Below are 21,954 nucleotides of genomic sequence, written 5' to 3' on the forward strand. Positions count from 1 at the left end.
CTGCAGTTTATCATCCATATATATTTAATCAGCTGTTTACTATATGTTTTGATAGTTTATTACTACTGTAGTAAACCATATAAACCACTTCAACATTAGAAAGAACATTAAAAAAATTTAATCCTATTCGCATAATTTGTTTATATTCTTTGTGATGCATGTATATGAGGTTTCATTGTACAATTCTGTAAACACTTGTGTATGTTTAAATTTTTTCATAGTAAAAAATCTTAAAGTTGCTTGCTATATGCAAATAAATTTTGTTATTCTTTGCAGTGTCTTCTAAAGAGAAACTCTTGCTAAGAACTATGATTTTAACTTTCAGATATAAAGTGATAGCTCTGCATTCTATTCTTTCAACCCAAGATCAAGCTGCAGCATTCACACTTCCCCCTCCAGGAGTCAGGAAGGTAAAATTTAGTACAGCAAATTTATATGTGATCCACCTGAGAGTATTTTATGATGGCCGTATAACTTTTTATCATCAAAGACAGTTGTTAACATTAAGTGCCTTATAGCGCATTGCGAACTCCAAGTGTTCGGCACCTTGCCATCATCAGAAGTGAACCCAGTGTTACAATTCAAGCATTTGAATATTTACATTATGTGCTATTTAAGGGAAAAGACTTCATTGAGGGAGTGCTAGTTGAAAAACATAGTATGGATGTTGCCTGTTGAGGAAAAAAAGTCACAACTTTTTCCCAAGAAGGCATCACAAAGGAGATTGGATATTTAAATCCTGGGAGTATTCTTGTTGTTCTCTAGGCAGATCCTCTCTGATGATTTTTATTGTACATAAACATTGGGTAGGTCACAAAGCTAATAAGTAACAGAGCCAGGACAACAACCTAGTTCTCATTAATGTGATTTTTTTTTCCTAATAATAGTGAAGGGTTGTGCTAAGCTATCTCCATTCTCTACCCAGTTCCCCATTCTACTTATGTTTTTTTGTTTTGAGACCGAGTTTCAAAACAACACTCCAGCCTTGTTGCCCAGGCTGGAGTGCAGTGGCACAATCTCGGCTCACTGCAACCTCCGCCTCCTGGGTTCAAGCGATTCTCCTGCCTCAGCCTCCTGAGTAGCTGGGATTACAGGCACCTGCCACAAAGCCTGGCTAATTTTTGTATTTTTAGTAGAGACAGGATTTTGCCATGTTGGCCAGGCTGGTCTCAAACTCTTGACCACAGATGATCCTCCCGCCTCGGCCTCCCAAAGTGCTGGGATTACAGGCGTGAGCCACCGCACCCAGCCCTACTTATATCATTTTTAAGAGATTGACTAGAATTAGGGGAGTGGTATTTTTGTTGGAATAAAAATCTGTATTTTAGATTTAGTCTAATTAGTAAGCTAAGCTGACAAAACTAGAGTAAATTAAAATCACACAGTAATAGCAAATAGATTGTAAATTTTTGTGACTGAAATTGAAATTCAGTTTTTAAATTTCATCAGCTCAAACTAAAGAAATTTAAATAATGATATATTCATGAAAGTAGTCTAAATGTTTTAAGCTTTTTGTTTATTTTCAGATTGTTTTAGCAACCAATATTGCAGAGACGGGTATCACTATTCCTGATGTTGTATTTGTAATTGATACTGGAAGAACAAAAGAAAATAAGTAAGTTTAAATTTCCCAAATCAAAACATTTTTAACCTGGAAAGAGGTTGGGGCTCTTGAATTCTTGGGAGAAATCCTAAAATTATTTAAGGAAAATCCTAAATGTCCTAGTTCTGTCCAAAGCAAAAGCCTTAGAGAAACTATAGGAAACTTTAAAATATCTGAGAGTAAATGTCAGAATTTCATTTCATGGGTTTTCCCATAAGTAATACCAGTATACTGCTACTTTTAGAAAAGTGCTGAGAAAAATTTTCAGAACATAAATGTTTATAGATATTTTATTTGTAAAATAAATTGTTTAACAAAAAGCATTCTTTGTGTCATTATTTTAAAAAAGAAACATGGCTTTTGGAGTAAGAGCTGAATTTAAATCTCTTGAGCAAGTAATGTAACATATAACCTCTCTAATCAGTTTCTTCATTTGTAAATGGGTAAAATGAAAATTTCTTTTATTTTATTTTTGAGATGGAGTCTTGCTGTGATACCCAGGCTAGAGTGCAGTGGCACAATCTCACTGCAGCCTCCACCTCCCTGGTTCAAGCAGTTCCCCTGCCTCAGCCTTCTGAGTAGCTGGGATTACAGGCCCATGCCACCACACTCGGCTAATTTTTTTGTATTTTTAGTAGAGACAGGGTTTCACTATGTTGGCCAGGCTGGTTTCGAACTCCTGACCTCAGGCAATCTGCCTGCCTCGGCCTTCCAAAGTGCTGGTATTACAGGCGTGAGCCACCTCGCCCAGCCAAAATGAAAATTTCATAACTGAAAGTGCCTAGTTTAGTAACTGGAACCTAATAGGTAACTGTAACTGAATTTTCAACAAAAAGATTACTACTGTATAAATAATGTTTATATTGAATAAATAGGACAGACCACCTTTAGTAATTTACTATAATATAGATACACTACCCCTGTTTTAGGAAACCATAGCAATATTTGCAAGAGAGTACCACCATTCAATAAAAAGTAGATTCTTGATTCTTTGAATTGTACCTCTAGAGAAAATGTTTTCAGGGTTTAACTGTATCGTGAAAGGTATGTTGAATTGTAATGTTCACAGTAACACTTCTCAAAATATTTCAAAAATTATCGTCGCATAATTAATAGGTATTCTACTAAATTTAAAAAAGATTCTATGATCAGATTAGTATGAGAAAGGATAAGTTAAATAATTTTTTTTCTTTTGCCAGACTTTGTAGTATATTTAGTATGCAATGTTTACTAAATTATTTAAATATGAAGCATAATTTGAGAACTATTGGTCCACAATAATGGACTTTTTAAGCCTGTGTTTAACTTAGTTGTAAGAGTCAAATCCAGCTTCTTCCAATTTTGACTTAAGTCAATTATCTACATATTCTCTCCTAAAACATTTCTTTAGGTACCATGAAAGCAGTCAGATGAGTTCTTTGGTGGAGACGTTTGTCAGTAAAGCCAGTGCTTTGCAGCGCCAGGGAAGAGCTGGGCGGGTCAGAGATGGCTTCTGTTTCCGAATGTACACAAGAGAAAGGTATGGCGTAGCACTGGAAATGTAAAACACATAAACCAGTATTGTGTGACATTTCTGATAATATGTATTTAGTATTACTTTATTTTTCAGATTTGAAGGCTTTATGGATTATTCTGTTCCTGAAATCTTACGTGTACCTTTGGAGGAATTATGCCTTCATATTATGGTAATCTCAAGGGAACTCGGATGGATTTTGTCCTTCGCCCCTTTCTAGAAAAGAAAAAAAATGAACACCTAAACTTACCTTATATTGCTTTAGATTTTCAACTTTTTTACTCTTCTTTAATATATGCCCTTATCCATCTTATTATAAGTAAATCCACTGTGTTTTGATTTTGCCAGACACTTACACTTTATAGATCAAAATACAGCCTCATAATCTAGACTAGTAGTTCTCAACTGGGGGCACTGTTACCTACCAGGGGACATTGGGCAATGTCAGGAGATATTTTTGGTTGTCATAATTGGACAGGGAGGGTAAATGGTATCTAGTAGGTAGAGATCTGGGATACTCCTAAACATCTGTCAGTGTACAGGGCAGCTCCCTAAAACAAAGAATTATCCAGCCCAAAATATCAGTAGTACTGAGACTGAGAAACCCTGACTTAAACAAAGGTCTTCTTAGACTGAAAGATCTATAATATCCTTCAGTTCTTAGATTTTTGACTCCTATCAAAATCAGGAATGAAGAAACTAAAAATGTGGACTGGAAAATCTAATCCTTATTCCCTCCCCACCCAAACACACACATACACTCATACACTCTTCCCCCCAACTCCTCTACCCCCATTATAAAAAAAATAACAGGATAGCCCTACTTTCACATTTTACCCTCTTTGCTCAAAATTTTACTGAAGTCAAATTTAGTTCCAGTAACATCTCATTGGGTAGTGTTCATTCTTTGATTTTATACCAATTTTATTGCTTTTTTAATCTGCAGAAATGTAATCTTGGTTCTCCTGAAGATTTCCTCTCCAAAGCCTTAGATCCTCCTCAGCTCCAAGTGATCAGCAATGCAATGAATTTGCTCCGAAAAATTGGAGCTTGTGAATTAAATGAGCCTAAACTGACTCCATTGGGCCAACACCTTGCAGCTTTACCTGTGAATGTCAAGATTGGCAAGATGCTTATTTTTGGTGCCATATTTGGCTGCCTTGACCCAGTGGTAAGTCAAACAATGCTGCTGCTTCTTTACTTTAAATATCCAGGAAATTACAAGTTTGGAAACAATTGTTAATTAAAAATTTTTTTAACTAAATAGAATGTCTATACTAACATTAAAACCAAGAGGGCCTGAATGCTTGAATTTTTTTTTTTTTTTTTTTGAGACAGGGTCTGGCACTGTTGCCCAGGCTGGGGAGCAATGGTGCAATCTAGGCTCACTGCAACCTCCGCCTCCGGGGTTCAAGCAGTTCATGCCTCAGTCTCCCAAGTAGCTGGGATTACAGGCACGTGCCACCACACCTGGCTAATTTTTGTATTTTTAGTAGAGATGGGGTTTCACCATGTTGGCCAGGTTGGATAAGAATTTTTTAATATAATATTTAACTTTTTATATTTATATACTTGAAAATCTGTTCATCCATTACTGAAGTGTTCTGTAAGTACTATTTTGTGAGTGATTTTGGCTTGTCTAAACTTTTGTTTTCAACCCACTTGAGATATTTAATGGAATATGTAGTGGATGATACTTAGGAAGCTTTGAACACTACCAACTTTGAAAAGTAAAATTAAAAACTTTTTTTCTTTCCTTTTTTGTGCTCTCTCTCTGAGCCAATAATTAGCAGAGTTCTCTTTTCTCAAATTATGTCAGAATTAACAAATTCAAATCTGTCTGAGTCTCTGGGCACATACGCTTACTGTGCCATTCCAGCTTTACAACTTTATCAAGCTATGGCCTTTTCTGGGATTACCAATAAAGGCTATTTAAATACAGAATGGAAGCCTGGGCAACATAGTGAGACCCTGATTCTGCAAAAAAATTAAGATTAAAAAATTGGCCGGGCATGGTGGTGCACCCCTGTAGACCCAGCTATTCAGGAGGCTGAGGTGGGAGGATTGCTAGAGCCCTGGAGTAGGAGGGGGCATTGAGCTATGATTGGGCCACTGCACCCCAGCCTGGGCAACAGAACAAGACTCTGTCTCTAAAAAACCCAAAAATAAAAATAAAAACAGAATGAAGAAAATGTGACATTACTATAGTCTCTCTTTGTTTGGTATTTGAAATAGATATTCACTGGAATTTTGCCAAGTTCAAAAAATAACCTCTTCCGTGATAGTTTATCTGAAAACCTACAACAACAAATGGATTGTTATGTAGTCCAAATTATTTTTAAAGATCACGGCAGACTAAGAGTGGAAATTCAGTGGTCTTGAGGCCAAGATAACTGAGTTAGGATTCCCAGATTGCCTCTAACTGTATGACAGACTATAAATCATTTATATAAATGTTCAGTTTTTTTTCTCTGATTGTGGTGATAATTGCCTCCTTACCTCACAGAAAGGTTATAAAAGGATTTATTTTTGAAATTCCTTAAAATGAAACAAAAAATAACTGTTTAAAATGAAAATATAAGTTAGCTATAGAATATTTTATATTAAACATTAATTAGTATAATAATACTAATAAACATAAAATATTGAAAATAAACAGGCAACTTAAAGTGTGATTGTTTTATGATTTGCTTTCTTTTATAAGTTAACTTTCACTGTATTGCTCTTTAATGATAAATTGTTTTGTCATTTATGATTTATGGATAGGCAACACTAGCTGCAGTTATGACAGAGAAGTCTCCTTTTACCACACCAATTGGTCGAAAAGATGAAGCAGATCTTGCAAAATCAGCTTTGGCCATGGCGGATTCAGACCACCTGACGATCTACAATGCATATCTAGGGTAAAAACGTAATCTGGCTGTTATCAGTAAGCCAATTACCTGAGGTTATTTACTTTAAAATATATTACCTTTGACTTATTAAAATTGTACATCTGAGGTTTAAATTTATTTTTAGTTATTTCATCTGTCAAGGTATAATTATGTTAGAGATTCATGTGTTTTATAATCCTTCCTAAAACTTAAGAATAATATATTTGGTATTATATGCATATTAACTCATATTTGAAGTAACTTAATAATTTACTGTTAAACATAAACGGAAAATATCTGTTAATGCTGTAAACAGATCTGTTAATAATATTCTTATATACAATTGGTAGCTGCTACAAGCAAGATCCCTCCCCTTTTAAAATTATAATTTAATTAAATCTTACTTTGGTTACTAGCTCTGAAAAAGAGTTTGGAAAGAGAACATGGTGAACTTTATTCATTAATTGACATTTTATTTATCTAGATGGAAGAAAGCACGACAAGAAGGAGGTTATCGTTCTGAAATCACATACTGCCGGAGGAACTTTCTTAATAGAACATCACTGTTAACCCTAGAGGTAATTCTTAATATGGATCTCTCACTCAGAGTCATGGGTAACTATAATAAGTTATTCCGGAAAAAAGAATGCCTAGGAAAATACTTGTCACATAGTAAGGGCTTAGTAAACATTTGTTGAATTAGTACATTTGTGATTGTACTTCTTTCTTCCAGCAAGTAACTTGTACGTATTACACAGTGATTTAAAATAGTATTTAATAATCATAATATGTTCAAGAAATAATTAAAAAGACTGGCTCATTCCTGTAATCCCAGTGCTTTGGGAGGCTGAAGCAGTAAGATGGCTTCAGGCCAGGAGTTTGAGACCATCCTGGGCACATAGTGAGACTGCGTCTCTACCAAAAATAAAAAAATTAAATGGGCATGGTAGCACACGCCTGTAGTCCCAGCTACTCAGGAGACCAAGGTGGGAGGATTGCTTGAGCCCAGGAGTTCAAGGTTGCAGTGAGTTACAATTGTACCACTATGTACAGAGTGAGACCCTATCTCTTTTAAAAAAGAAAGAAAAGAAAAAAGATGCAACACGATTTCATAAACACTATCTTGGGAATTAGAAGTCTCAGTTTTTCATTAAAAAAAAAAAAAAAAATCACCTGAGGTTGAGAGTTTGAGACCAGCCTGACCAACATGGAGAAACCCCATCTCTACTAAAAATACAAAATTAGCCAGGTGTGGTGGCGCATGCCTGTAATCCCAGCTACTCGGGAGGCTGAGGCACAAGAATCACTTGAACCGAGGAGATGGAGGTTGTGGTGAGCCAAGATCGCGCCATTGCACTCCAGCCTGGGCAACAAGAGCAAAACTCCGTCTCAAAAAAAAAAAACAAAAACAACACAAGGACTGGGCGCAGTGGCTCATGCCTGTAATCCAGCACTTTGGGAGGCCGAGGCGGGTGGATCATGAGGTCAGGAGTTCAAGACCAGCCTGGCCAAGATGGTGAAACCCCATCTCTACTAAAAATACAAAAATGAGCCAGGTGTGATGGCGGGCACCTGTAATCCCAAATACTCGGGAGGCTGAGGCAGAGAATTGCTTGCACCCGGGAGGCAGAGGTTGCAATGAGCCAAGATCGCACCACTGCACTCCAATCTGGGTGACAGAACGAGACTCTGTCTCAAAAAAAAGAAAAGGGAAAAAAAAAAAAAAAGTTGAAAGGAGAGAATCTACATTTCTCAACTCTGAAATGTGGTTATTTAATTACGAAAAATTTCAAACACACATCAAATTATATGGACATAATGAACTTTCACCCATTTCCCACTTTCATAATTACCAACCTGTGGTCAATCTACTTGTACTCCTTTTATTCTACTATCTGCCCTCTAGATTTTGAAGCATATCCAAGGTATCAGATTTTTTAAAAACATTATCACACCCAAAAATACTCAATTCCTTAATACCATCAAAGATACAGACAGTGTTTAAATATCCTCAGTTACCTCATTACTGGCTTTTTTTTTTTTTTTACAGCTAGTTCAAAGGATGATCCAAACAAGGCCCACACTTTAAATTTGGTTCATATGTTTTTTAATAAAGTCTCTTAACCTATAGTTACCACTTTCTCAGTTTTTTCCTATTTGCCATTTATTTTTTGAAGAAACCAGATACATTGTCCTGTAGAGTTTCCTGCATTCTGGATATGGCTGATTGTATCCTTGCGGTATTATTTAACATATTCTTCTGTGTCCTGTATTTCTTATAAAGGGGTGGTATATTGAGAGTTTAATCCAATTCAGGTTCATCTTTGTTTTTTTTTTTTTTCTTTTTTCTTTTTTTCAGAGTCATCTCCCTTTTTGTAACATTAAGATATATCAATGGGGTCAGCTGGGTTCATCCATTACAAAATTCCCCACTGGCTTTTCATGTAATGCTGTTAGCAGCCATTGATAACACTCGGACCTGTTGTTTCATTAGGGTTGCAAATGATGGTATTATAATTCTACTTGTTAGCTAGAATTATTTCATGAAGAACTACTTTTTCCTTATCAATATTTGAATACCCTGAGGTACAGTCTATACAAGAAAATTAGGATAAATGCTTGTTTCCTTCTACCTAGCAGTTTTCATAATGAGTTGATTCCTAAGCATCTCCACAAGTAATCAGTGAATCTTGTTTTTTTAAAAAATTGTTATGAACTTAATGATTTAAATATATTTGATGTGTTTTAGTTCTCTACAGATGTTAATTTTTTAATACTCAAATTGTCCCCTCTTTGGGAAGTGAGAGCCCCTTTGGGTTGGCTGCTGAGTCCTTTTCATATAATCTTAGCAATCTTTGATGGCTTCCTTGCTTTTCGTATGGAAGGCTTCTCTAGTGTATTTTATGCTCCAGGCTTGGAATCAGTCATGTTTCCAAAGAGCTCTGATTCCTTTTCAGGAAATTCTATTATATGTCCCTAAATATTGGCCAGCTATTTAGCTACAGCCTGGGATGGCTAGTTATGAAAAGGCATTCAAAGCATCATACTTAGTGGCTGGTTGTGATCAACTTTATCAGTCTGTTCTTAGGAAGGGAAACTAGATGGTTTAGCCCATTACTCAGGTTGCCATTCAGGAGTAGATTTATTTCTGGGAGGAGAGAGAATAGAAGTGTAGTTAAAATGTAAAGACAGGTGAATGTGAAAAGCAGGGTTCCCCCACAAATACTGTCTTTTTGTTTTTTTATTGATACTTATTTAAAAGGAAATGATGTTTAATACGATATGCTATAGAAGTTTTTTTAAAAATAGATGGGGTCTCACTGTGTTGGCCAGGCTGGTTTTGAATTCCTGGTCTCAAGCGATCCTCCCATCTCAGTCTCCCAAAGTGCTAGGATTACAGGTGTGAGCCACCTCACTTGGCCCAGATATGCTATAAAAGTATTCAGAAAATAATGTATCTCTCACATAATTCCCCTTTATATACTCATATTTTAAAAAGTAAAAAGGTTTTTTTCCCATATTTGACACACTGCTTTTTGTGATTAAAAAAAACTGCTAGGATGACAGCAGAGACTTCTCTAAGTGGAATGAACTTTGTCCTTCTCGAAGCACATGAAGGGCTAAATTGAAGAAATAGCCACCTCTGGGCCAACTGACTGGGAACATGTAGAAATCCCAGTCAGCTGGCCCAGAGGGGGCTATTTCTTTAATTTAGCCCCTTTTCCTTTATGTTCAAATTGCTTTCCACCCCTTCTTCTGTGAGCCTTTTCTTCACGTCCCTGAGACTACAAAGTTTTAGATGTCTTCACCAACCCTGTGGTGTTATGGCAGCTGTCTGTTTGGTCTTTTCTCCCCTAGAATCAAAGTCCCTTAAGCCCCAAACTTAAAGGATATCCTAAAGGTAAACATCACCTTTTAATTGCTTGTATCCTGTGTACTTTGAAAAATGCCCACCCTTCCTGTGCTAGTTTTGCTGATCAGCACATATTAAACGTAGAAAAACATTTTAGGCAACAATTTTAGATTAAATGAAGTTGCCATTAATAAATTCTTTCAAAGTTCTTTAAGAAATTAAGATGAGATTTCCAGAAACAAATAAAGAAGGTATTTGCAATCTAGGATCAAGATTTCTGTCAATTGTTTCTCAATGCTGACCATCCTCATTGAGTAAAAATCTCCAGAGAAAAAGGAGAGCTACTATGGAAGTAGATGTAGTGAATGAAAATGTGTTCAGACACATTTTTCTTGCTCTCAAATTTTAGACATTCTTATGTTTTGAGGCATCTGAAGTCTTTGGGTGAGGAGAATAGCTGATTGTAATTCTTGACTTTCCAGTATCTTTTTTTTTTCCCTAAGGTAATTTGGGCTATCGTTAGCTAAATAATCATTAGCATCCTGTCAATTTTTATAGGAAGCAGTAATATAAACTACAATGTTATTTGGAAATTCCTCTAATCAATTTGATTATTTGTGTTTTTAACATAAACCAATCTAGGATGTAAAGCAGGAGTTAATAAAGTTGGTTAAGGCAGCAGGATTTTCATCTTCCACAACTTCTACCAGCTGGGAAGGAAACAGAGCCTCACAGACCCTCTCATTCCAAGAAATTGCCCTTCTTAAAGCTGTACTGGTGGCTGGACTGTATGACAATGTGGGGAAGATAATCTATACAAAGTCAGTGGATGTTACAGAAAAATTGGCTTGCATTGTGGAGACGGCCCAAGGCAAAGCACAAGTACACCCATCCTCAGTAAATCGAGATTTGCAAACTCATGGATGGCTCTTATACCAGGAGAAGGTGAAGTACTCATTCCTAAATTCCAGTATTCAGAGCATTATTCTGCAAGTCATTCATAACAAGTTAGGATGCCCTAACAGGTATTTTATTTGGTTCTCAAATTGAGCTATTCATTTTTGTTAATATTTGAAATCAAGATGCACATAGCCTCTCAAACAAAAGAATGCTTATTTTCTCTTCAAAAACAAATAGTAAGGTTTCTACTCTGCCCATCATCTTTTCTACTTGGAATAAAGACAGTAATAGCAAATTGATGTTGGTTAATAATGTATCAATCCCCTTAGTATTTCATTAAAAGGTGCTGCCTCAGAAGGGAATAAAAGACAAGTTGTATGTGCTATTTCCAAATAAGGGGAATATTGGATGGTGTAGTACAACTGTGGATGATTTGCAACAGTTTCGGTCAAGTATCACCTAAGATAATTTAATAGCAAATATTTATAGATTACAATGAAAACAACCTTTTGAATTGGAGCTGCATGACCACTCCATTTTCTTATTTTTTAACATATGGTAAAGGTTAAGATGGCATTTTCTGTTCATATTTTGGGTTTTTGTTTCCTGTCTCATTCACACATTTTTTAAGGCAGTATGAGAAGAAAAGGGAACATAAAGAATTGAAACATATTTCTTCTCCCTTTTCAAAAAGTGCCTCCATTTTGTTTCTTGACCTTTAAAATAACAAAGATCCGTAATTTCAAGCACTGGCTTGAATAACTCTCAACATTTATCAAACTTAAATGTAAAACATGAGAAATTACTGATTGATGCCCTTAGCTGAATGTTGGTTTAGAAACCAGCAACTGAAAATCATAATTTTAACATTAATTATTTAATATCATTAGCATATAAAATTGCTTGTACCTAGTTTCCTTTATGTTCAAAGTATATAACTCAGCCTTAGCAATAATATTTAAAATGCCTTTTCATAGCATTAATGCACAGGTGGTAATAGTAATTATTATAAAATTGATAAATTATGCACATAAGAAAATGAAAATGTAGCTTTACAAATACTCTGGGCTTAAAATGTAGAATAACAAATTGTAGAAAAATGCTTACTTGAAAAAGATAAATGACCTCCTTCTATTTTTATATTTTGAAGTTATTTTCCCCCTTTTTTCCCATGTAGATAAGGTATGCCAGAGTGTATTTGAGAGAAACTACCCTAATAACCCCTTTTCCAGTTTTACTTTTTGGTGGTGATATAGAAGTTCAGCACCGAGAACGTCTTCTTTCTATTGATGGCTGGATCTATTTTCAGGTACATAGTACAACTGATTTTATTGATTATTAAAAATTTTCAACTTCCAGTACCATTGAGGTACATTTTAAAAATTTTATTGGAGTTTGCATAATTTCTTCTTAATATGAGTTAAGTAGAATTCCTTATTTTATCTTGCCTCTGTGGTTTTAAATCTGTTAAATTTGAAAATCAAATTATATTGCTATTACAAATTCTATTTATTATTAATAACAATTCTAGCTTTCTATGTGTTGGGTACTTCAATAGTTAACTTTATGTGGATTTTCCCAAATTAATATCCTAGCAACCTTGTTAGGTAATTTCTATAGTTTCTTTTACATAGAGACACTCAAACACAGTGAGAAATTAAATAATTTTCCCAGGATTTACGTGGATTGTTACTGACAGAGCAAGATTCAAATCTAGGACTATTTGATACCCAAATTTATTCTCATTCCACTACATTGTGGAATAAAAAGGAATAAAAAAGACCAAACAGATTTATAGTTTATAATTCATACTGTTGAATTCTTCTCTGGAAAAATTAGACCAACCTATGCTTATTTCTGGCAATAAGTTTATCTGTTTCTCTGTACTCCCATCAAGATTGACCAGCTTAAACTAAGCAAACCTATTACATTGTTAGGTTATTCTATGATAGCTGTTTGTCTAGGACTGGAGAGGTGAATTTTAAGTGCAGCTTTACAATTATATGCAGTTTCTGCAAAGAAATTGGGGTGGTGGAAATGTTTTATAACTGGATTGTGATGGTTGCACAACTCTATAAATTTACTAAAAGCTATTGAAATTAGTGAAAATGAGTGAATTTTTATGGTAAGTTATATCTCAATAAAGCTGTTTTAAAAAATTTTACACCCCAGGCCGGGTGCCATGGCTCATGCCTATAATCCCAGCACTTTGGGAGGCCGAGGCAGGTGGATCATGAGGTCAGGAGTTCGAGACCAGCCTGACCAACATGGTGAAACCCTGTCTCTACTAAAAATACAAAAAATTAGCCAGGCATGGTGGCAGGCACCTGTAATCCCAGCTACTCCGGAGGCTGAGGCAGGAGAATCGCTTGAACCTGGGAGGCGAAGGTTGCAGTGAGGCAAGATTGCGCCACTGCACTCCAGCCTGGGCAACAGAGAGAGACTCCATCTCAAAAAGAAAAAATTTCCCTCCCCAAAACTGTAGTCTTAACTTCCACAGAGTTGATAGAGAAGAAAACAATTATTGGAGTAATAGTTGCCTTATTTTGGGAAGAGTTACCAGATTTAATAAGGAAATTGACAGGTTTGCATGCCTAGCTAGCAGAAATAATTTGTATTTTTCCCATTGTGTTTTCCATTAAAAGCAAGATGTGCTACGGCAGATTGTAATATATGCTTGCCTTGATTTACTTAAACACATTCACACTCCCCTGGATTGACTTTGTCCATTTTTTCAACTCCTCTTAACAGGCCCCTGTAAAGATAGCTGTCATTTTCAAGCAGCTGAGAGTTCTCATTGATTCAGTTTTAAGAAAAAAGCTTGAAAATCCAAAGATGTCCCTTGAAAGTAAGTGTTTGCTTATAAGTGAAAGACCATATACACATATGTGTATGTGTACACATACCTATGTATTAATGTGTGGAAAAACTTTGTAAGAGGCCAGGCACGGTGGCTCACGCCCATAATCCCAGCACTTTTGGGAGGCCAAGGTAGGCAGATCACCTGAGGTCAGGAGTTCAAGACCAGCCTGGCCAACATGGTGAAACCCTGTCTCTACTAAAAATACAAAATTAGCTGGGCATGGTGGCGGGCACCTGTAATCCCAGCTACTCGGGAGTCTGAGGCACAAGAATCACTTGAACCTGAGAGGCGTAGGTTGCAGTGAGCGCCGAGATCACATGATTGCACTCCAGCCTGGGCGACAAGAGCGAAACTCCATCTCAAAAAAGAAAAAAAGAAACTTTGTAAGAGAAAATCTGAAATATTCTAGAAATTTTTTTTTGTAACATTGGAGTATACTAAAGCACACTGAAGTCATAAAAAATCCCATCTACTTTATGCTGAATTCCATCAAACTCAATTAGTGATTATTCACAGCCTAATTATCCTCTTAAGGTTTAGTTTACTCCTGTCTCTTTTAAACTTCATTTCTAAACTTCTAGCCATTTCATAGAAAAAAAGGTTAATAAAACTGAGCATAGTAAACTTTGTTACTTATTAGCATTTTAGTAAACTGGTAACATAGCTATTATTTAAAAAAAAATAATAAGCCAAACATGGTGTCATATGCCTGTAGTCCTAGCTACCCAGAAGGCTGAGGTGGGAAGATTGCTTGAGCCCAGGAGTTAAAGTCCAGCCTAGACAACATAGAGAGATTCTGTCTCTAAGAAATATATGTATATATACACATACCTATATATGTATTTGTGTGTGTTTGTATGATTTAGGGACTTTCTGTTAGGTTTATTTCAGCATGGTTTTTCCACCATGTGTTTCTTTCAAATGCAGAGCTATTTCTCTGTATAAAATAAACACATTATCCTTCAACAGAAATCTGAAATGAGCCGGGCATGGTGACACCTGCCTGTAATCCCACCACTTTGGAAGGCTGAGGCAGGAGGATCGCTTGAGGCCAGGAGTTCAAGACTAGCCTCGGTAACATAGGGAGATGCCATCTCTACAAACAATTAAAAAAAATTAGCCGGGCCTGGTGGCTTGTACCTGTTGTCTCAGCTACTTGGGAGGCTGAGGCGAGTATCCGCACTCCAGTCTGGGTGACAGAGCAAGACCCCACATCAAAAAATAAGAGAGAAATCTGAAATGGACACCTGAGTTTGCAGTTTGCCCAGTGCAGTGTTTCTCAAACTTGCCAAATCATCAAAATCATCCTGGCAGTTGCAAAGAATACAAGGTCCAAAGACCTACCCCAGACATACTGATCTCTATGGGTGAGGCCTGTGGCTATATTATTTTTTAAATATTTTATTCTGTAACATTTCCCCTCTAAGGCTATCCCGTTTTTAAATGCAGTTAATTATTTTTAATAAACTGAGTTGTTTTTCTGGTAGAATGTCCCACATTTAGGATTTGGTTAGTTACATACTCATGCTTTAACATGTTCATGTATTTCCTATAAACTGGTAGTTATATTTGGAGGTATGATTAGAATAAGTTTTGAGGAAAATAATACTTTCTAGTTGGTGCTGTATTCTCCCCACTGCATCACACCAGGAAGCACTTAAATTTGGTTGTCCTTTTAATGTTAAGAATTGATCAGTGACTTCAGTATGATTGTACTGAACAAAGTATCCCCAGTTTATTCTCAACAGTCACAGGCAAGTTGGGGGAGCTACTGATCTAGTTCTACTACCCTGAAGCCTCATACTCTGTGTTTATTTGTATAACTAAATATGAATGCATAAGCATTAAAATGTATTAATTTTCCTATACTGCTGGAAACAGATCAAGTCTTAACATATTAAGACGTGGGCTCTTTTCTCAGGGAGCTTTGTGCATTACAACTTTGGCATTAGAAGGAATTACATTTTATAAAGTATAGGTTGAACCTCAGCTTTTAATTAAGCAAAATGATTTTTTGAAATGATATCAGTGTTTCCCTTTGCCATAAGAGAGAGAGCAGAACTTACCAAGTTGGGTGTAGTATATACGTTTGACTCGGGAGGAAGGAAGAGGTATGTTAGTGCTCTCTCTTGGATTTATAACAAAAAGTTGGTAGAATGCCAAACATTTGAAAAACAGTAACTGAACTTACTCTTGTACTTTCTTTTACTCTCTCTTCCTCAATTTAAAAATCATGGTTCTTGGAGCCAGGTATGGTGGCTTGCGCCTGTAATCCCAGCTACTCAGAGGGCTGAGATGGGAAGATTGCTTGAGCCCAGGAGTTCAGAGCTGCAGTGAGCTGTGATCACACCACTGCACTACAGCCTAGGCGAGAGTGAGACTCCATCTCTTAAAAAATAAAAAAGAAAAACGTTCTTTCTAGACCTGCCATTGTTCCAACTTCAAACAAGTGACCTCTCTTTTTCCCCTCCCTCCCACTTTTTTGTTGTTGTTTCTAATGCCACTGTAACCATTGCAACCATTGAAAGCGACAGCATTCTCTGAGTATCTAACGTAAATGTAGAATTTCAGTTTTGCAGCCCTGATAATTGTAACTTTCTAAAGAGTGGTTGTGAGGTTCTTAGGAAGTCACAATTTCAGAGTTAACTATTAAGTAGAAGCAGTTGTTAACAAAACCCCTTTAGCAAATAATGCAGCCTCTGTTGCTCTGTTTGTCAAATTAATTGGTATTTGATTCCTTTGTTGTGTAGAGAGGTCTGTCACTTCCCCATTGACACCTCTCCAAGAGCGCTTCCCTGTTAGAATTTTTTGTTTCCTTTGGACTAAACATGGAGAAACTGGTAACAGTTCTTTCTTCCTTGCTCATACTTTGGAAATTCTGCCATACTCTGAAGAACACTGAAGAGTCAGTAGAGCCTTCAGTATATTGCAGCCAAGTGAAAAAGTTGAGAAACTTACTTTCTTCAAGGAATTTTTATAGAATAAAATTTATAATTCCTTATAAAGAAGTAACATTTCACATCATATTATCTCTTTGGGGTTTAGCCTATACAAATGTTATCTGTTTTCAAAATGTTAACTTTTGTCAAACTAGGTATGGCATAACCTACAGCAATAAAATCTATGTAGGGCAAAAAATATTTTATAGGTGTCTCTAGTTTTATTACTGGTGTTAATTCTGTATTCTAATGTAAAAATTTTTAGTGACATATACCTCTTATTTACATGTGCATACCTTGGAAAATTAGACAATGTTGCATTTATTCGTGGCTTTTTTTTTTCTTCCACTCAGATGACAAGATTCTGCAGATCATTACGGAATTGATAAAAACAGAGAATAACTGAAACTGAAATTCATGGTCAACTGCTTTAAAAATTAAGATGAAGATACAGTCATGAAATTATCTGAAAATGGGTCATCACATTAAGTATTTCATTACTTAAAATGTTGGTACTAGCCATTAACTTAAAGGTGGCGGGAAAAAAGCACATACTTTAAACATGTATAATTTTCTAGTTCCTTTTTAATGATGATTATTCTGAATGTATTTGCCACTACATTTACAATAAATTCTTTGGTATTATGCATGTTTTGCTCATCGTTGTGTTAATAAGGGCAAGGACTATGTCTGTGGTATCTGTAGCTTAATGTTGTGATTCCCTATGTAGCTGCCTCATCCCCTGTCAGTCCTTGATGTCTGCAGAATTTAAACCCTATAGACCCAGAAGGGAAAATAATCTCCAAAACCAATTATAATTAAATTTCCATGAAAAGGAACAACTTCAGAAGTCAGTTATTTAATATTTGATAGTCAATTTCAGAACCTAAATAAATGCACTATTAATAGATGCCACCTATTTCAGTAACATTCAAAAAGCATAAACATGTAGTTCTGGAAGACAGGCAAGATTGACTAATACTCCTGTCAGCCTTGGGATGGATAGCTTGCACTGTTTTCCTCAGGCTACCGCTGTGATATCCCTGCCCCTGAACCCTTTTTATATACGCGATTGAACTGGTAAGGTCAGTAACTTTGAGATAGTAAAGTATGCGTAGGTATTTTTCATTGGTCCTATTTGTTTTGGTTACTAACAATCTTTTGAAATTCCATTTTTATTACTTAGAGGGATTTCTCTTCATTTCTTATCAATAGATTTTTGATAAACTTCAAATATAGTCTCTTTTAGATCAAAAGGCAGAAATTGCATCTGAAGATCAAAAGATTAGAATTTAATAGGAACCTAGTATAACTGCTTGGCTCTCATAACAGGTATATAATTTTAATATTTTTTGATGAACAAATTAAACCGTAACTTTTACCTTATATGCAAATGGAAGTAAAAACAATACTTAGTAGCAATCTCTAATTTTAGGTTTCTACTTGCAGTGTGGCAAGGGAATTTAGAGCAAGGAGTCAAATGTGACCATGGTTTGAAATCTCTAGTGCCATTAATAAAAATGGGTATGTCAGGAGAAAGAGCTAGATTGGGTGTTGAAGGCAGTTCCTCTTGGGACACATGGAGGCTAGTACTCACTCCAAATTGTTTTGTCTGTTAACTCATTTACAGACAACCTACGAGGTAGGTACTGTATTAACCTACTATTTGTATTTTACAAATGAGGAAACTGAGGCACAGAGAAGTGAAATAGCATGTCCGAGATCACACTGATAGTAACAGAAGCATTATGGCTCCAGTACTATTTAGATTTCTGAAATGTAATCATTATTCCTTTGAAATGTGAAACAGTGACTCACATAAGGTAAGGTCATAGGGTTAGAGTCTTATACACAGAGATGATAATTAAAGATGTGGGAGTTGAGGTAATCAGCAAAGGGGTAAGAAGATCAAAGTCCCTTTCGTCTTTCATCTTCTCAGCCGTCACTCAGACCCAGGTCACCATTATCTTTCACTTACACCACTGCAGTAATCTCTGAACTAGGCTTTCTCCTCCTTTTTATACCTCTAATCCGAAAAAGAATATTTTTAAAGGGTATCTGTGTCACCTGGCTTCCCATTGCTCTTAAAATTTAAAGTTCTAAACATGACCTCCAAAGCTCTCTAACTGATCTGGACCTTGCTATCCTCCAGTCTCATCTCCACTCTTTCGTCTCATGGTGCTCCAGCCACACTAGGCTCCTTTTCAGTTGCTAGAAGATGCCAAGCGGTTTTTCTGAGCATTTACACATGGCGTTCTCTGCCATAATACATTGCTTCCAGTTCTTTGCCAAGCAGACTTTCCTGCTCTAAAGCCCTCCGCACAGGCCACCCTACTGAAGTGCATATCCCCTTTTACTCATAACACGGTACTTTTCTCAGCTTGTACCATTTGCTTTTCATCTTCTTCTTACTAGAACATATGCTGCACCAGGACTGTTTCACTCGCTGATACATACCTAACACAATGCCTTGCATATATAGGCATTCAATAAATGCTGAATGAGTGAAGGATAAGGAGAATCAGAGTAGGGCTATCTTAATGCCAAGGAAGAAGATTTTTGAAAGCAAAAGTATTGTCAACAGATGTTACAGAGTAGGGAAAGATTACCAAGGTTTAATGAATACATCAACCTTTTGAGATCAGTTTGAATGGAGGGTGGCAAGGAAGGACTCTCAGAAGTCCCACAACTACATGCACATTCAATGATACACCAGAAGGACTTGCAAGACTCAGAGGCTACAGTTGATTTTGTAGAGAAAGGATATACAATGGAATCAGCAAGGGGAAAAGACACATCACATGGAGTCTGGAGAAATCTATACACAGGCTTCCTATGTGCTATGCAGTTTCTGCCCAGAGAAACCTACTACAGAATCAGAGTGCAAGGACTTTTATTAGGGGCAGGTCATACAAGCACAAAGACCAGGCATAACAAAATCCCAGGCTCCCAGAAGGAAAGCAGGCATTTAAGTGTTCTAGCAGGCAAAACAGTGTTAACAAAAAGCAGAGGACTTTTCACAAGTCAAGTTCCCAGGCTCCAGCCAAGGGCCAGCCCTACAAGCAGTCTCTTCTAAAGACCTCTGGCTTGCTATGTTAACTCTTTTCTGCATGAGTACAAGTCATAATTTTAGGGAGTGAATAAAAATGAAAAGGTGGGGCAGCAAATAGAATATTCTTTATGGATGTTATAAAGGAACAGAATGCATAATAGGTTGAATATGAATATATTCACAAAAGGTTGAAGACCCTCACTGATTTGCAGGCAAAAATAGAAATAACCAGCATAAAGTGAGGATAATATTAACATCAGAGAGGGCTCAACAAAGAACTAAAACAGAATAACATAGGGATCAACTTGGAAAGGCTTTTTGGTTTTCCCCAGCAATGCTTACTGGCTTCGGATAAGCTGATAAAGTTGACAGTGGATAGGATTTTTTGGTTTCTGGGGTTTTTTGCATTGAAGTGACTATGGGATCTTCTTAGAATGAAATAGACTGTGTCATTGAAATGGGTGACTGAAATCGCTTATTTAGAGGCAAATGGGGCCAGATCAGAGGCCATGGACCAGGAAAATGGAGACGTCAGAATCTAATCCCAAATTCATTATGAATAAGTCAATGGTAGGGAGGCCAGTTAGAGGAGAGAATTTCAGAATTTAAAATCTTGAGATGTAATTGTTTCAATAATAAATAAACCTAAAGGGTTTCCCTGCTGATGGATAGCAAAATGGATGTGGGGAGAATTTAAAGTAGGGACAGGATGAACAGCATATTTGTTCATCAGTGTGGATGCAGGAAAAGGATGGAGAAGACCAGGCAAGGTGCTACAGTCACTAGGAAAAGGAGGCGGGTGCCCTCGATCTTAACATACAGTGGTAAGAAAAATCAAGTGTCATATGAGAAAATCACACTCTTCAGATAAGTTGTTGAGTCCTGGTGGTAGTTCAGGAATATGCCTGCCTGTTTTCATGAAATCCGTTCTTATGCATGAGACATTTAGAAGTAGATGAAGAGTCGGCTGAGTGCAGTGGCTCACGCCTGTAATCCCAGCACTTTGGGAGGCCGAGGCGGGTGGATCACCTGAGGTCAGGAGTTTGAGACCAGCCTGGCCAATATGGTGAAATCCCATCTCTACTAAAAATACAAAAATTAGTTGGGCATGGTGGCAGGCACCTGTAATCCCAGCTACTCGGGAGGCTGAAGCAGGAGAATCTCTTGAACCCGGGAGGTGGAGATTGGAGTGAGCCAAGATTGCGCCACTGCACTCCAGCCTGGTGACAGAGCAAGACTCCGTCTAAAAGAAAAAAGAAGTAGACGAAAAGTCTTCACTGGAGAGGATTAGTGGGAAGGAAAGGGAGTATTACCAAGGGAAAGTATATTTCCAGTTTTTAAATTGAGCATTATATGATAAGCACTGAACTAAGAGCTTTACTATATTCTTGTTCAGTCCTCACAACAAGATGGTAATATATTTTCAATTTACAAACGAGAAAACCGATGCTAAAGGTCACTCAGCTAACGGGGAATAAATGAAAAGGTCATTCAAAAATAACCTAAGCAGTCTACTGCTGTGGGGTAAAGGGAATTTTCTTCCCTCCATCCTTCTGAAAGTTCTATAATTTCTCTATAAAATAAACTGACTATAGACAGATTAACAGGGAAAAAAGGCATAAAAATGTATTAATGTGCATAAACATGGGAGCTATACAAAATATGAGGCTCAGAGGAGGGGGGCCAGATGAAGTTTATATAGTATAAAAGAATAGAGGCTTAGAATGTGGCAAGACAGGTTATGGGAGGGAGAGGAAAGGAAAAGCATGGGGAGCAAAGGCTACATCTTGTATGTAGATGAAGTCTCAAGGGTAGCAGCCCTCAGAAAGAATAGAGGGTAGCCCATGGTAACATTTTTGTCAGACCTTTAAAAGTGTCAGATTTTTAGTCTCCTTTTCCTGTGAGGTAATCTTTCCTAGATCTGGATAAGGCAGATAAGGAGGGGCCTCAGAGAGAGCCTGTTTGCATCTGGGGTTTACTTCACTAATATAGATTTCCTCTACAGATGCAAATCTCCCCCATAAAATGACAGTTTTTCAGAGCAATTACCTGTAGTGTGCAGCCCCTCCAAATTGCCATCTTGAAATATGGCCAAAAAGTATTTGGGAGCCAGTGTGGTGGCTCATGGCTATAATCCTAATACTTTGAGAGGCTGAAGTGGGAGGATCACTTGAACTCAGGAGTTCAAGACCAGCTTGAGCAACATGGCAAAACCCTGTCTCCACCAAAAATAGAAAAAAGTAGCTGGGTGTGGTGGTACACACCTGTGGTCCCATCTATTCAGGAGGCTGAGGTGGGAGGACCACTTGAGCCAGGGTGGCAGAGATTGCAAGAAGCTGAGATCATGCTGCTCTGCAC

General features: G+C 36.9%; 1 protein-coding gene across 2 annotated transcripts in view; it reads left to right on the top strand.

The window, feature by feature from the left end:
• DHX29 (DExH-box helicase 29) overlaps window positions 1-17,193 on the top strand; it is a 51,071-nt gene extending 33,878 nt beyond the window's left edge. For both annotated transcript variants that reach the window (XM_003827366.7, XM_057302299.1), the window contains 11 exons: window positions 326-410; window positions 1,527-1,615; window positions 2,994-3,122; window positions 3,213-3,288; window positions 4,063-4,287; window positions 5,883-6,019; window positions 6,474-6,567; window positions 10,485-10,787; window positions 11,920-12,051; window positions 13,494-13,590; window positions 16,898-17,193. In XM_003827366.7, the coding sequence (XP_003827414.2) occupies window positions 326-410; window positions 1,527-1,615; window positions 2,994-3,122; window positions 3,213-3,288; window positions 4,063-4,287; window positions 5,883-6,019; window positions 6,474-6,567; window positions 10,485-10,787; window positions 11,920-12,051; window positions 13,494-13,590; window positions 16,898-16,950 (1,420 nt within the window). In that variant the 3' untranslated portion in view covers window positions 16,951-17,193. The remainder of the gene's footprint in view (window positions 1-325; window positions 411-1,526; window positions 1,616-2,993; window positions 3,123-3,212; window positions 3,289-4,062; window positions 4,288-5,882; window positions 6,020-6,473; window positions 6,568-10,484; window positions 10,788-11,919; window positions 12,052-13,493; window positions 13,591-16,897) is intronic.
• Window positions 17,194-21,954: the final 4,761 nt, after the last annotated feature.

Source organism: Pan paniscus, chromosome 4 (assembly GCF_029289425.2).
Source record: "Pan paniscus chromosome 4, NHGRI_mPanPan1-v2.0_pri, whole genome shotgun sequence".
In the NCBI taxonomy this organism is placed as follows: Eukaryota; Metazoa; Chordata; class Mammalia; order Primates; family Hominidae; genus Pan; species Pan paniscus.